At 40.5% G+C, this 17,200-nt stretch overlaps 1 protein-coding gene across 1 annotated transcript in view; it reads right to left on the minus strand.

Moving 5' to 3' along the window:
- Nucleotides 1–5,817: 5,817 nt before the first annotated feature.
- The window catches only part of AIG1 (androgen induced 1), a 129,224-nt gene continuing 117,841 nt past the window's right edge, over nt 5,818–17,200 (minus strand). Inside the window, exons 5-6 of the mRNA XM_074818897.1 lie at nt 9,650–9,813; nt 5,818–6,494 (exon numbers count right to left, since the gene is read on the minus strand). Of these exons, the coding sequence (XP_074674998.1) occupies nt 6,457–6,494; nt 9,650–9,813 (202 nt within the window). The 3' untranslated portion in view covers nt 5,818–6,456. The remainder of the gene's footprint in view (nt 6,495–9,649; nt 9,814–17,200) is intronic.

Genomic DNA, 17,200 nt, shown 5'->3' on the forward strand with positions numbered 1-17,200 from the left:
TGCACGTTACCCAGGACTAAGGTGTGGGCCAGTATGAACAGGATGCTGCAACACTGTGCAGTAAAACCACCCACCTTTGTAACTCTGACAGCAGTGGCAGCCAGGTACAGCAGTTTACATGTGTTCTTGATTTAATTGTATCACAGGCCACCCAGTGGACCTCTTTCTAAGCTTACTGCCTATTCAGTATTGTGGCTCCCTTCAAAAACTCTGTAACACTAGAAATAGTTGGAATATAATTATACCTATATATATATGCCTCTAACTGTGCCTATTCCACCAGTGGTTCTGACATTAAAAGTATCACAATATACTGTCACATGCCTACGTATTTTTTCCTCAGACCTGGGATTCTACACATTGTGCTGTCCTTGGCAGGATGCCTATGGCACCATTTCTACATAAGGGTTGGCCTCAGTAACTCCTTCTCCAAGGAATGGGCTCAAAATCCTGCATAACTCTATGGCCTCTGCAGAGAGAGACCAAAACCCACTTTGACTGAGTGTTTCTCTCTGGACTGGAGATGCACCTAGCTCTGGGCTAGACCTAAGTGGTGATTTTTCTAACCGGGTTAGCTTATCTTCTTTTGGTTGTCTTCTTTCTTACACAGCTCCCCAGAGTTGCCTCATGAGCACTCATCTCAAAATGCTTCTGTTGGGTGGCAGAAGCTCCCACTGTCTGTGCCAAGGGAGCTCCTTTGTATAATGGTTTGCTGGAGGCAAGTCACCTTCAGATGGTGACAGCTTTTTATATCTCCCACCCCCTGCCCCACATTCCTATCCTCCCCACCACTCCTCTCCGATGTTTATGGTCACTGTACGAAGCTTTGGTACCTTACCTGCCCAGGCAGGGTGAATGTAATTATGTTGTGGTCAGTATTGCTTAATGGTTCAGCTGGGATTACATCTCCAATGATCTCCTGAGCTTCACCCAGGTTTGAGAGCCCTCCCTGCCTTTGTGTACTCCACAGTTGCTCGTTCCAAGAAATAACCATTCAAGAAATTCCTTCTTTATAACTGGTCCCGTGGTGACTCTTGGCCAGACTATGTACAAGTAGTTGAGAGCCTGCATTATCATAACTTCTGCTGCTTCTCTAAGTATTGTGTGCTTAATTGCCTCCTCCTACTCTGTGACTAATAACACTCCTGTTCTGTTAAGCCTCCTCTAGAGAAAATGGTTTGCAGCTTAATACCAGTAGCAGAAGAGGGTGACCTCCCGGTCTTTTATCCCATTACATCTGTCAGGTGTAAACTTAGAAGCTAAATTGGGAACCATTATTAAATAAGAACAATTTATTTTATTTTACATAGTAAATAAGCAAGATGCTAATATGTAGAAAGCTAGCCGGGCACTGATCTGCCTGCAAAATTAAATACCAGAAATGCAGTACTGCAGAGTACTGCAGCTGCAGATCACCCCTATTGCTACAGGCAGGGTGGCCAGCAGCTCACCAGCCTTACTCCCAGGGGAAAAGTGGGAGCACAAAGAGCTGCCAGTTTGTAGTTCTGGTGGAGTTACTGTCCATGCCAAGAATGACACCTTTCACAGTGCCTGATCTCTTTCCATGTTAAGCTAGTAACTGCCATTTAACATCTGACTGTCGTTATTTGTTTCTACAGAAGATCATGTGTGTCTGTGTGTGTATGTGTGTGTATATATATCTGTATGCATTTGTGTGTTTAACGTTTATGTGCACAATATACGTACAGTATGGACTATCTGCATATTAAAAAAGCAAAGAGATATTATGTCCTAGTACTGACTGTACCATAGAAATCTCTACATTTAGAACGCACACTGTGGAGATACTTCTCCAGCCTAATGGTAGATGTTTACTTTTTAATACACAAGCTATATATAAAATGCTGAACTGGGACACCATGACTAGCTACAATACAAATTATATGAAAAAGGTGCTATTTTACTTCTGTCTCATTTTACACAACTCTAAGGAACAGCAGATACCTCCTCTGGTGGGCCACGAAGTCTGTGGTCTACCTTTCAAATTTCCATACTGGCATTTATCGTGTTGAGGTTCAAATCCCTTTACAGCTGTGGTCTGAACAAGGAAAGGGCACTTAAGGGAATAAGACTACAACTTGCTCTTCTGGTTTACATTAAAATCCATTGATTTCCATCTGTTACTTGAACAAAACAGAGTGCATTTTTGATAAAAATAAAATTGCTTATTTTGGAGAATATGTTTTAAATATATTTGATGTTTATGGTCTGTAAATTGGACAGTTCTGTTCTTCTTAGGGTTACTTAATAATACAAGTAAGAGGAAGTCACTATGCTCAAAAGACCTATTTTTACTCTAAGCACAAAAAGCTCTTTCATTTCATTACGTCACTAGAAGCACTACAGAAAGCGTCCCACCTGCAAGTCCACTTGCTCCCTCATTCAGCAAGCCCCTGTGCTGAAAAGCACCTGTGTGTGTGCTTCAAGTTCAGCATGCTCCTAAGTACTTTTCTAAACAGATGCCAACAGCTGTATCTTTTTCTTTCCAGGCTAATTTAATGTCCCCTTTGTTCCTCTTGCTTCAAAGAGAGGAGAGATCACCACTGGAGAAAGTTGACCAGTCAAACCTGCAACTGCTTTTTTTCCTGAGACTTCTGCAATAGTCAAACCCCAGGTTTAATACTGCAGCCAGACACATCAAAGACAACTGCACTTTTACAACATATGCAGACATGTTGGCCAAACATAATGGCCCAAATATATAACAAAACTCTCAGGTTTCTTTGCTTCCCTGCAACACCTGTGAGCCTAGTTTAAGTGGCTGGCTACAGTGGCACGTGAAGCTTTGGACCCAGGAGCAGAGCAGAGAAGTTGGGATACGCCAGCGGAGATTACCTCTTCTGCTAGGATACACTAGGCTTTGATTAGGAGCTTTCTTTTGCTGCTGCTGCTGCTGGAGAATATCTGTCATCAACATTTGCCCCTGTTCACGTGAAATATGGGAGCATTAAAAGACAGGATTAGTAGCACAACTTCTCCGAGGCTGCATTCAGAGGCAACCTCACCTACACATCTCTCACTGCTTCCTCCTTTACTCCCAGGGCAGGAACACCAAACCTACCTCAGTGATGGTATCTTCAGGACTATACTTTTAACTCAAGTTTTAGATTATAAATCCTTTCAGTGTTCAGTCTAACAGTATCCGAGTCTTCAAAGTCTACCAAAGTGTCTATCAGAGCCCTGAAGACTGACCAATCATTACAGAAAATAAAAGGCGAATAAGAAATTGTGGTTTGGATTTGAAATAGTCTTTGAATAGCAAATTCATCAGGAAAAATGAACTAAGAAGTGTATGCCTTATACACTGTCATTACAAACTGCCACGGGGGAGCCTGCAGAATGGTTAGCCATTTTTCAGTCTGCTCACTGGTGCACTGGTGGTAATTTAGCTATTATTACTCATATGGGCAGAGAAAAAAAGAATCAACTTAAAATTAGAGATACTATTTGTTGTTTTCTTTTAAAATAAGGCAACGGTTGCTACAGAGAGACAGCAAACTATGCTTTTATCACACACAAGCTAAATCACAGACTAAAATAATTTGATTTTGAAATTGTGGCAAAAGTTTGCAAATTATGGCAACCTCTTTGTAACAGAGTGATATGGAAACTGCATATACGTTTTGGGGTAGCTAAATGCAAGCAGAAAGTGAGGATGTGCTTTCTAAAGCCAAACTGGACATACAGTCATACTGAAATTCACAGCAAATCTGTGGCTAGACTTTCTAACAAGCCTTTAAAAAAAAAAATCCCCACTTTTTTGTGTTCTATACTAAGTCAAGAGAGTAATATTAAGATTGCAAAGTCGGGCATTCAAGAGTGAGGTAATGTCAGAATTAAGGCTGTCTGTTCAACCTTAATTTGGCCCCTTGTGAGTATGAATTATGATATTGCCTTTAATTACATGATCACACAATATTTTTTCCTATGCCTCATTCATAACACATGATGGATGGTGCTCACTGAATGATGAAACTGTATTTTGTTTTTCCTTGTGGTTCAAGGTGTGGCAGCCTGCCTTATGTACTGCACGCTATATTCTTCTCTGACAACAAAACTAATGATTCCTTCAGAGTTTTCTACATGGTTTATCATTACAGCTATGACATACTCAACAAACATTACTAATTTAATTTTATTAGGGAAAAACTAGAGTTTTTTCACTAGTTTATCCATCTAGAACCTATTCTTATTGCTCAGGTTTTCATCAGAGCTTTGCTTTCTTCATATTTGGTCTAGGCAGCTTTATTTGCATCAGCTTTGGGGAAGTATTGACAACACATGAGAACCACAGTTGGGGCCCCCGTTCTGGTGTGTGTCTTGGATAGTCAGGCCTGAGAAGGTCAACAGATCAGGGACAGTAGGGAAAATCCTCTTGAGGCACAAGATGGATCATTCCCGATGTCGATAAACACTGTGGAGAATTACCTGTGCACTACAGGGAAGTGCAGGCATATTTTTTCTACAACTTGGACAAAGACAAATAGATTTTCCCCATAAATTCAGAAGTGTTACTAACATAAATGCTATCCTTCTTTCAAAGACCCAGTTTCACAGCAAGAGAAAAGTAGAGAAAACTTTTCCAGATGATTTTTTTTTTTTCTCACAGCCTTGCACTTGGAAATAGATGACTCGTTCTGACAAAAAGTTTTCCACCAAAAAAATAGTTCCCCCAAGAGAAATACCTTTCAGGGACAATTTCAGCCAAGATGGTTGAAATCTGGCAAGCTTACAAGCGACTTTTACTTTAGTCATCATTCATCCATCATCTTTCTTAAGAATGATAGATTGTGTAATTCTAAAGGGAATGAACACAGTCTAGAAGAGCGTTCTCTGGGTACACAGGCCCCTAGGTTATTTATATCATGGTTCATACATCATAGGCTGGATTTAATGCTCTAAATGTTTTTGACTTTAAATACGATAATTCAAAGCTCATAGGGGGTGGAGAACTTTTTGAGATCTGAGAAGACAACTTGAGTTCAAACCTTCTTGGAATACTATAAATTTCCTCACACCAATTGAAACCCACCACATTTTTTGTCATGCACATATTGCCTTTGGCAAACATTGTCAACCCAAGGGGCTTAACTGAGATCTAAGCTTGGTAGTCTATTTTTTTGAGGTGCTGAATATTCAGAGATTCACAGATATGGGGAATGGCAATTTTAATTGACTCTATGCTGTACCTCTGAAAGGGCATCTTTTTCACTCGGACACCTACCTATGGATTCAGCTATACAATTTTGATCTCTGATGTTTCTGCTCTCTTTATATTCTTGATACATTTCCAATATCACCTAAAATGGCATGGTATTAGAAGAAGAAAGAAGAAAAATTATCTTGAGCAGGTGCAAAACTTGCTGAGAAAGAGGAATCTTTCCATCAACAGCCAGTTTTTGAGGTCTCAGCCATTCAGTAGTGCAATAAATACAGCAGAGATGTTCAGAGTGTGCTCTAACAGAATGTGTACAGCTGTGTGGCATTCTGGCATTTCTTATTTTTATTTAACAGATTCTTTCCATCAGAATGAATTCTTGAATTCAGTGAAGGAAACAATCCCTGTGAAATAAAAAAATTGCAAAAATGTCCTAGACTTAACAGCAGAGCTTGAGTTATGCAAGTTCTTCAAATGACAAGTCAACAGGGTTTGTGCTTTGGGCTTCCCACCCGAAGCCACAGTTGATAATCTGTCACAATGTGATGTCTGTCACCGCTGCTGCTGCTGTTGGAATATCATTCAAATGCCATCAATCCATCTAGAATTTCAAGAATCAGCATGAAGAAACAGAAACGCAGGGATAATATGATCTTTATTTAGGCCTTTTTAAGAAAAGTTGCATGATATTCAGATAGTCTAACACTGCAAGTAAGATTTTACTGGACTGATAAAATTATTAACATCAGCAATTTAAGGCAGCTGTTACATAGTGTTACATTAGTATTTCAGCCAGATTGTATTCTTCTTTGGATACATTCATGCAATTAACTTCTACTGTATTTTTACACTGTACTTTGAAATATATAGGATTGTTTTGTTTCTCCATATTAGACCTATCTGGTTAAGTTTTTCTCAAACAATACAGAGAATGGACTCATTGTTCTTGGTGGAAGTGAAAAGATTTAATGACTTAATGATTTAATGACTTATTTGATGCAAGAAATGCATGTTGAGAATGCCGTGGAGATAAATATACATCTTATATGTGTATGTCACATGCAAGAATGGAGAAATAGGAATGGAGGTTGAAACATTATTATTATTCTTAGCTAAAATCATTTTCCCTCCATATAAACCCCAAAAATATCCTTGTACTGAGCAGAGGGCCCATTAAACTTCCTCCTTTCCAAAAGATTCCTCTCCATGCCAACCTCTGTTGGGGATGAGAAATCTTCCATGGAATCATAAACAATCCTCCATGTTGCCTCTACTGTTCAGTCCAATTTTGGTTTTTCTTTTCCTTCTTCAATACCTGAAAACATATGGAGAACAGCTTTTAAAAAATCTCTCAATTAATAAAAATGAAGAGTTTACTTAGAGAGGTTCTTCTAATGCATTAATCTTTCTTTTCCCTTTATTGCTGTTGTTTCTCCCCTACTTGCTCACATGCTCTTGCATGTGTTACCTCACCTGCTGTGAATGAAAAGAGCATCTGCACACCTGATGGCAGTGGTTGTCCAGTAATGAACTGCACAATCCTCCCTCCCTCCGGACCATTTTCAAATCAGCCTAACCCCCTGCCGCACGCTCAGCCTTTGACGGCTGCAGGGGTCTGGGAACAGTTATTTCCCTCACCTCCTCTGCTTACCTACAAGCAAATTAAAGTAGATGTTATTATAGCTGAAGCTAAGCAGCTGACTTTATTTGAAAGCGAAGTTTTTAAAATTTTGTTTCAGAATTCAGTAACTTTAACGTCCCCCCCCCCCCTCCATTTCAACATTGGATTTTTAAACATTTGCAAGTATGTCTCCCTTTTTTGAGAGTACAAGAATGAAGAATCAATTACTGTTAATAGGGTGCCTCTCTCTTCTTGTAATGGCCATGTCTTTCAGTAGTATCAGGAGGGCTGAGTTGAGCGTAAGGCTCCTTAGAGAAATTATCCTTGCTGCAGGACTTGTCTCTTTTCTATGCTGAGCAAAGTCTGGGCCGGGCAGCAGATTGTGTTTTTTCTGGCAATGAAAACATTCAGCTATTTCATATGCCTGTTCCTGGACAATGAATTACTATTGGTATCTGACAAAAGTATTGTTCTTCTGACTAAGCCCTCTCTGCCAGACATCTCAAATACAAATATTTCTTTTGGAGGTTTTCAGGCCTCCTGCATGCTGGAAAAGAAAGACTTCTGAGGACTGAAGGCAAAAGAGAAACAATATTTGAGAATGCTGAGAGGAAAATTCAGTCACAAGTAAGATCACCTGCTAATGCAATATATGCGTAGATGGTAGGTACACCGAAAGTCACTTTAAAAACATAGTTAATTAATTCCAGTGTGGGAAACAATAAGACCCATCTGCAGTTAGAAAGCACAACTGCAGAGCTGCCTTGCTGAAAGAAGCAACACAGAAACAAATGGGTCTGTGCATTGCCAGCAGCCCAAGTACAATGGCCCTGGGTGTTGCTGGCAAACCAATGTAATGGAAGAGCCACAGTTGAAAGGTTTAACAACCAAAACAAGAGGCCGGGTCCAAAAGATTACAGTGGGTTTACAAGGCTGCTCCAGAGCCAATCTTGAGTCTTCTGCTTTCTGCTGGAAGGAACTTTTCCAATAGTTTTAAATGAGCTGTTTTATTTGCCTTTTTAAAAGAGTGTCTTTCCCTTCTTCCGAAGCACTCTACTGCAGATGCATCAAACAGCTTGGCAGGAATGCAGATCTACCCTCAAAACTGTGGACAGACACTGGCTTGTACAAAGGGCAAATTTTTCCTTGCCTACCATGTTTGTGGTTTAACTTGGAAAAACTAACTGCAAATCATTTTGTCAGTAGTGAGGTTTTATTAATTCATCTCCAGAGGAAAAGGAAAAAACTCCAAACCCAAAACAACCCCCTCTCACCCCAGAAATCTTCTCGTAGCAGACTGCTTTGATTTGCAAGCTTACTGATCAAAAGCCCCTTTTAAATGTACAGTTTTCAAATAATATTTTCCCAGGTCTCGCATGGTGACAGACTGGCATTATTTTACATCTCTGCTGTTTGTGGTGTGCCTGCCATATGCTTCAGGTTAGGTTTAGACAAAGTGTTTCAAGCACAGCAAACCAGCAGGTGACTCACAGCATTTTCTGGTTTGCAAGTGCTTGAGCCACAAAGGACTTTGGATCAATATTCTTTAACTATATCAAGGAAATGATGGAGAGGATAATAAGGCCATGGTGAACCTTGGAAGAGGTTGGAAGAATGACCTGATTGACATTAGCTCCTCTAGGGTGAAGGGTCACAAGAACCAGGGGTTTTGTTACGCCTACTGTGGAATAAATAGTGTGGGAGATTTTCCACCATTTACTTATTCATGGACTTTGTGAGAACATGTGATTCTTCACATTATTATTCTTCATACAGGACTTAGGTGAAGTGACGTTATTCCTTGTGGCTGACATTTTTAGAAACTTCTTTCCTGAATTAAATAAGTTAAATAGATGTGAATGTGACATCAAACTGAGGACTGAAAATCAGACTTGAACACTGTGACCGTGATTGCTGGTTCTAGAGCAAAAAGACACTTTATACCTGGGTGCTAATATGAGCAAATGGCAAATAAAACTGCTTTGAGCTTCTGGCATTAGGTTATACCTAGTACTGGAGGACTTGTTAAGAGATTTGTGTGTGTAATAAACTACCATGTGAATTTACAGTGTATTAATCAGCACACACTAAGTCTCCCACAAGGGCATACAGGCTATTCATATGGTCCAAACGTGTTATGGAGCCAACGATGTAATGACAGAGTTCCCATGGAGCATGGATTTCACTCCAGTTGTGATTTGTCACTGCAGCGATTATGAATGTTATTTGCTTATTTCAGGCAATTTGATAAATGAAAAACATATTTCATAATTAAAGGAGCCTACTTTTAATCTTGTGTTTGTCTTATTTTCCCTTTTTCTCTACTCAGCAATGGGTGGCCTAGGCCTAGGCAGGGTAGATGATGTAGAGTCTGCACAGTTATGTTTACCCTGCACTAAGGTGATATTTCATTCCTATTACTTTACTGACATGAACATATTCATCTTCCTTAAGTAAATTTATAAGCAGAAGACACCTTATACCTGAAAATACTAGAAGAATATATTTTTATTTCTAAGTCTAAGCTTACTGTTAACAGCATTCCTACAGAATGATACTTTATTCTAGTTGCATTTAATAGGTAATAAGTGGCTTGTAAACCTCTCAGTTAATTGCCAACAGCTCTTGAATTAGTATTGAAAGTAATAAAAAACCCCCCATATTCATAGCTCATCAAGCTCTCCAGCAGCCATTCCGTTCATCCAGCTGCTTTTAAGAGCAAGCAAGCAAGACATCTCAGTGGAACTTCTGTCATTCTCCTTTGTTTTAGCCAGCTTAAAACCTTCTCAACTTTCAGGGGAGCATGCTCAAGTCCCAACAGTGTACTTCATTCCTAAAACAATACTCACATTTTTGGGTATCCCAGATGTAGTTGTTCAGGACCTCTCCCACCAAGTAGAATACGTTAATTATTATAGTAACAGCTGCAAAAAAGATTATTTTGACACCTGGGCTGAGGTGCTCAAGAAGCGGGTACACCCACACTCCTGTAACGTGGTGAATCCAGCACACCCTGAAACAAAACAGAAATAACAAGTACTGACTTTTACAACCCTGTTTTTCAAAAGTAGCTTGGGCTATAGGCTTAGCTACTGTAACCTGAAAAGCAATTATTTGAAAGGACTGCAAGTTGGAACTGAACTGGAGCACCTGGATGACATCCACTCAGAACAGAAATCACAAATGATGAAACTATGACTGATCTCCCACATTCTTACTGCTTTGTCTTAAATTTAGTATGAACAGTTGGCCAATTGTCATGTTCTGACGTAGGCAGGTATTTCCTTGCTGCATTTATATTTATGAGGAATACACACCCCTGTTTCTTGCAGCACCCTCTGTTTCAAGCAAGTTCTTTATCCAAAGAGCATTCAGGGTTCTCAACCTCTCCTATACAGCCCAACTCTCTGCTTTCTGCGGCATCCTTCTTTCATTTTGTACACGTTTGTGAGTTTTTGCTGCTTCTTGCTACACCTGGCAAATGTGTCAGTTTTTGGGTTTGCAGAAACACATGGCTCAGCTTCTCTTTGAGAAAATAATTTCTTCAGCACCTGTGTTTTAGGTTGTTCCTCCTTTTCTTTCAGTTACCTGGTATCATTTGGGATGTAATAATTTTCCTCTAGATAGGATAAACACTTTAAAAAAAAAAGAAACCACCTCATCAGTGAAATTCTGCCCAACTCCACACTCAATATACAGTCAAGGAAAAGAAAGGTGGTTTGCTGGTGACAGAGATTTTTAGCATTCAGCTACAGTGGAGATTGTTGGTACACTACCCCAGGAGGCGGTGTCAGCTTTACTGCAGTGCATCCTGATGAAGCACTCCAGGTACGTGGTTTTGCTGCGTGTGACTGCAGTGGACATGTGTAACCTCTGAAGGGACAGTTTTTGCATTGAGATCTGATGTGATGAATGGTGAAGTCAGAGGGAGCAGAGTGAGTCCACACATTCCAGTAGGTGGAAGCTAAGAAAGGCAAATGCTGCCAAACAACTGAGCAAACATCATGGAGGGTAACCGGGAACAGTGCTCAGAGGAGACAGGCTGGGGCCCGTGAGGTGCTAGGCTCTCTTCAATAATGTAAATCTCTTCCTTTCTGACCCAGCAATTTGACAGAAAAGCTCACAGTGAAGCACAACTACAAAAGACTCAGCTGCTGCACGGACTATTACTGATGGGGTTTTCCACGTCCGTATGATTTGCTTCACTTGCTGATACTTCTGTTTGTTTAAGGAAGGCTTTTGATCACTAGATCAATAGTCATAGGCTCCTGAAGGGCAGAGACACAGAAGTCCACCCAAAACTGTTACCATAAATGCCTGTCACACAGAGAGTACAGAATCCCTGTTTAACGATTCTCTATCACCCTGGAAATGTACATGGTTGTCATAGCTTCCCTCCTCCTTAGAAAAGCTTTTATTACAGCCAAACCCTTAACAGTTGGACACTTCATGTAGGAATTTACATGTGTCAGTAAATTAATCTGCACGATCTAAATGCAGATTAAAACCGCTTTCTCCAAATGAGTTCACATATGGAAAATGATCTCTGTACTTTACAGTTATTTTCCACAACATTCCTCCATGCCAGAATTAACCTGACAAGATAAAGGTATCTGTGAAAAAATAAATGGTTCCCGTGTAACCCATGGTAACAGGGTTATATACCACGTTCCTCTTGATCAAAGAAAAAGACAGGACAGTTGGGTAGAAGGTAACGGGATGTCCTCTACTCCCAGGCTGACTTAGCAAGGAGTGTCTAGTATTGCCTAATGTTTTTCAGTTTCATTTGCTTTCATGATGATTCTGTGAAAAACAAGCTCCAAGGAAAAAGCTTGAAAAAAGCCAGTGCTTCTTTTTCACTTGTTTTCTCTGGTGTGAAACTGCCCAGCACTATAAAGCACCTTCACAGAGGGACTTCTCAAGGGATCTTCTAAACTGCGCCTGAGTAGCCAACTTCATGAACCAAGTAGAAGTGGCATTTATTAGAACGCATTTATGCTCATCAGTGACTCCAACCAATGAGTCACTGATGAGCTCCTGAATGTCAGAGATCTCTAGTTAGTTCAGAGTCCGTGAGTACAGCTCATGCACTCTGCTTTCTGCTGTCCAGCACAGGAGCCCATTCCATTCATTGCTTGGTGACACTGTTCATGCATTCAGCATAGCTGTTGTATGCCTGCCCCTGGTGCAGCCACACTGTAGGAACTCATGCTTTGAGCACGAGAGGTACCAAGTGCCACTTGGGAGACAATGGTCACAAACCCACCTGATCTTCCTTAAATGAGCTGTACCATGCTGCTCACTACATTGGGATGGAGTAGTATTAGCCTTCTCTCCACTGAGCAGTGACATACTGACTATTCCTGCATTGTCTATACCACAAACGGGAGCAGCAAAGGGACGACTGCTGCCATGGAAACCTCACCTGATGGCCTTTCTTAATGGGTTCATTCCTGCTTGAATACAAGCTATCTCCATGCCGCACAATAAAGGGCTGATCAACCATAGGCATAAAGCTTCCACACAAGATTGCTGATTACTGATGTTAATGAATGCCTTCAACGTTGCAATTCTAGTAGTCATTATTGCTGTCCAACCTCATTATTAGATAAGCACAGGGGAGCATGCATTAAGGTTTACTTAGGAGTGCAAATCTAGATCCAATTTAAGACCCTGTTACTGAACAGGTATAAAAAATGGGTCGTTTAGATAAAAATAAACTGAGGAGAAAAAGTTTAAACTAAAACTGGACCGGCTACTTTTGAAAAGATAAAATTAACTTGAACCTCCCTGTGTTTTGCTTCCATGGCAGCCCATGTAGACATAATCGAGTGTTTTCAAAAATGAATGTGTTACAGGTCATCAAGCTAATTTAGCCATTTGTTAGAACTGGTAAGAAAAGAAGGAATGGAAATATTCACACATTGTATTCAAATTAAAATGTCTGTTAAAAAAAGTGGTGATTTTCAGAAATTTTCAACCAGCTGGTGTAGAAATCAGAAAAAGCGATCTGAAGGCACACAATATTGCTTCTTTTTTAAAAAATCTGTCAAAAATTTGACTTTGTAGCTGTTTTTCACTTCTAGTATACAGTAGATGTTGCATATCTCTCCTATCAAAGTCATCAGAAGGCAATGAAAACTATGCAGAAAAGATACATGTACATTTATTCGTTGGCTATAGATCTTTTGTTAATGAGAAAAAGTAACTACAAAAAATTGTTGGAACTATGTGGTTCACATGTGCTCTACCTGTTGCTTTGAGTACTGCACCTGTTACAACATCATCTGTAAAACTTAGTCCTGGTGGAAGCAAGCTCAACATATGGATATAATGGCAGATAAGTATGACACCTGAAAGGTTTTGTAATGGGAGACATGTTGCAGAAAATGGATGCTCCTTCATGATGGCTGCTTTCAGCTACAGGAGTTTGCATATACTCTCACAGACATCACAGCTTGGTGGCACGTTGTGGTCTGAGCTCTGAGAGTCTCCACCCATTTTCTGCCTGAGTTGAGTCCTTCAGCAAAATCTGAAGCTGAATAACACTCAGTACTATGTGTTCTAGGAACAGGATCTACTAGATGAGGGGCTGTGTAACTTTTCAAGAGCAGTGAATGAGAGGACACAGAATAGTAATGCATGTCGTAAAATGGCTGAAGACCTCCCAGTGCTCTTCCTCATAATAGAAGAAGCACTTCAACAGATCTCAGAGACAAGAAATTAAAATCTGATAATGGAAATATCTTTCTGCATGATACCTAATTAACCTCTGGAATGCTCTACCCTATCTTTCAGTGATATATCACTGAAATCAAGATATTAAAAAAAAATTTTGAATTATACAAGCGTGGAAGTCTAGTTAGTCCACTCCTCTTCTCTGGGCTGTATCATGCAACTCTCAACACGCTTCTGAAGTCAGAAGACTGTAGGAGCAATGTTATGCTTAAATTCAAAGAGTACAAAGCATATAAATCATCAAGACTGAAGGATCCAAGCATCTACTTCTTGACACAGGTTTTGGAAGAAAATTTCCCTTATAGGCTGGTAATTCCAAAATGGCCTGCTAATCTTCTTCTGAAGCATCTGACTTTAGCTACAGCTAGAGCCTGGATACATGACTACTCTGATCTACTACGGCAGTTGTTACTTCCTGCAGTAGCAAATCCTTTTCCACATCTCTTGTGCCATTCGGGATTCCAGTGACTGGCAGAAAGGAAGGCTGAATCTTTGGTCCTGAACAAATCCTAGGCCAGTTCCTCTTGTGGCTACTCTTTACCAAACAACAGAACACGGGCATTTTCTACACTTGTATTTCATGATCTTTTCTAGCATCACTCTCTTCCTTTTCCACAGAAAGTGAGAACTTTACCCAGAACTATTAAATTGTGGAATGTCTCCCAAAGGAGGTGATGGGCTTACAGCAGCTGAGTCATTCAAAACTTGAAGGAACAAATCATTTGTGGTTATAGAGTAGGGACCAACCCTGTGCTTTCAGAGGCAGGAACTCAATGACCCACACTAAATCTGTTCTACTTTTGGATTCTAATACTGACTGATGTGAGGCACATTATCATAAATCCTGATGATTTTTTTCCTCCCCTCTGCTCCCCCAAAACATAGAGCAGCTTGTTCTGCATCTAATCAGAATAGTTAAGATCTCAGCCACATTCAGATGCTGGGCTTCTTATAATACCAGCCAGCCAGGCCTAAGTCACCTACACCAGGAATGCACATTGTTTAGAAATTTTAAAGACTAAAAAATAAGTTCAATAAAGTGTCACCAGTTAGGAAATAACTGCAATAATCCAGTCTTGTTCCAGTTTCTTACACTGGATTCTTCTCCATTGATCTGAGTGGTGCTGAACAATATGTGGGTCATAGGACTGTGCTACTGGTATGGAGTGGCTTATGCAGTCAGAACAAGACAAGTCCTGGAAAACTGCAGCTGCAAATAATGTCACATGCAAAACATACTCAGCATGACATGGTGCTGGCACCCTTTGGGATGAGAAAAGCTTAGCAGAAATTTGTGTTTATGTACAGGTAGTTAGAATGACAGAAACTCTGCACATTCGCTGCAAGGTGTTGTCATCTTTGCAAGTCATCTATTTCGATAAATAATATTTCATTTTAAATATAGTAATGGTTGCTATGCCTTCTTGAGCTATATTTTAAGGAGCTGCACAAGCAAGTGAGAATGTATTATCCATGCATGTTATCTGTGATTGTACTGTTGCTTTGACTGAAACATTGGAGGATGTAGAGGTGGCGGGGAGCCAGAATGTAACAGTCCATAATGACTATGTCAGACCTAACAGGCTGAGGATCCATGCAGCCTTCTCTCGCTGAACGCACTTCTGCTCTCCCACCCTCCTTCTGGGTCAGGTACAGGGGACGCTAATCTTCTCCTGGCCTATTTCTGCTGCTTCTATTTCTTCCTACTCTTTCCTGTTCTGAGTAGCTCTGGCTCCAACTCTTTTCTCCTCCTCTGCATTGTCTCATCTATCACCCACCTCTCCATCAGCCTTCCACTCTGATTTCAAATCCTGTCTCTCTCTCTCCCCCTCCCAGCTTTTCTCACTTACTTGCATGATTTCAGCTTTCAAGCTGCTGACCTGTGAGCTGCACATTTGCTTAACCATTTCTCTTTTAACCCATGGCTCTAGTTCATCTCTTTTACTTGCCTCAAGGACTTTTTCCCCAACCACTGCTTCCTCTGATCTCTACTGAACCTCTGTCGCCAATGCTCACTTCCAAAAGCACTCGTGACCCCCTCCCTACATACAGACCCTCAGCACACCCTAGCACAGCCACGCTGTCTCTCCTGCTCCACTGGCACCAGCAACCAACCAATTGTGGTTTCTCAATCCTGCCCTTCCTTATCGATACGGATGTCAATTCCCACCAAGCTTCACATTCTAACTCTCCAGCCTTCCCTCTCTGAATGTCAAGGTTTGTCCCAGCAGTCTGCACCCTCACCCCTTTGCCAACATCTGCTCTTTCTGATCTTCCTCTCCTTCTATGGAGAATTGCTAGTGGAAATCCTACAGCAAGGCTGACAGCATTGATCTCAAATTAATTCCAACTTCTCAGTGTACATTCCTTTCTTAAATTTGTTCAAGAGGAATTCAGCAAATCGCTCCATCTAAACGCTCTCCCTTGGCAAATCTACAGAACTCTCCTAAAGTCACTTCAAGAGAAACTTTATTTTCAAATGAAAGTTTAAAGGCACCTGAGCTCTTTAAATAGCTTTATCAAAAAATGAAGGAATGAAACAAGTCCAAGCTTGGCACATGTGGAGGCAACTTCTAGTGGATCTGAGACAGCAACAAGAGAGCAGATCAAGTCTTTTGCTCCCAAACACGTAGCCCAGCATGACTAGAGCAGTGGAGTCAGAGTTCTTAGGGTCTGGTTTTTTGGCATCCTCAAGCGCTCAAAAGCAGAGGGAACAAGAAAACCACTTTAAATAAACGTATTTGTCTCAGTTTATTTTAAGGACATATTAGGCTCTGATATTAGTTACCATGAGGTCATTCTTATTACAAGGAGCAACACATTTCTGGCTCTTTTCTGTTCCTTGACAACCAACTCCATACACCCACTGGCAGTCTTTTCTGGTAGTACTGGCAAGCTCTTGGGTTTTCTTAGCAGTGTCTAGATTTAACAATTCAATACAAATTGTGACCTTTACAAGCCATGCTAAATAAAGCCAATTGGCCTTTCCCATCTTATCCCATGGCCTTGATCCTGAAAGTCCATGTATGGTCTGCAGCAGGCAATGCAAGTCTGTGAATGCTCTGCCTGGGCACAGTTCCTTAAGAGCAAGGAAGAGCTCCCCCTCACAGAGAGCACATGAGCTAAGTGTGCCTACTCAAATGCTCTCTGACTGAAGGGAGAGAATGTGAAAAAAAAAAAAGGGTTTACTCTTCAGGAAAGGATATTTCTCAAGTAACGTGTCTCTGAATAATGATTAGGGGATATCAAGTTATTTAGCTATGTTCCTCCAACTTCAGTGATTCTATTCAGAATTGTTTGCCTGTTTTCTCATTTATCAAATATATATAATAAAAGCTTACTATTCCACCACCTCTTTCATATGTGAAAGATTAATCCACATATGAAATAAACCAGAAACTCTCCTCTAGTTGGAGTTGAAAAAAATGCATTAACAGAATCAAACTTAAACAATATCCTCCTGTATGCTCCTTCACAGTACAAAGTGCAACATGATACACAAATCATGTAGCATGGCAAAAAAGTTTCAGCTGAGATGGGGAGAGAGTTCAAAATTCAAGGGCAAAATGCAGACATCTGATTAGCAACTATCTCCACTTTATACTGAGAGAGTTGCAGTGAAAACACTTCTGCTGAGGGAAAAATGATGCAGTGAGGACAAA

The sequence above is a fragment of the Strix aluco genome, chromosome 3 (genome assembly GCF_031877795.1).
Source record: "Strix aluco isolate bStrAlu1 chromosome 3, bStrAlu1.hap1, whole genome shotgun sequence".
Taxonomy (NCBI): domain Eukaryota; kingdom Metazoa; phylum Chordata; class Aves; order Strigiformes; family Strigidae; genus Strix; species Strix aluco.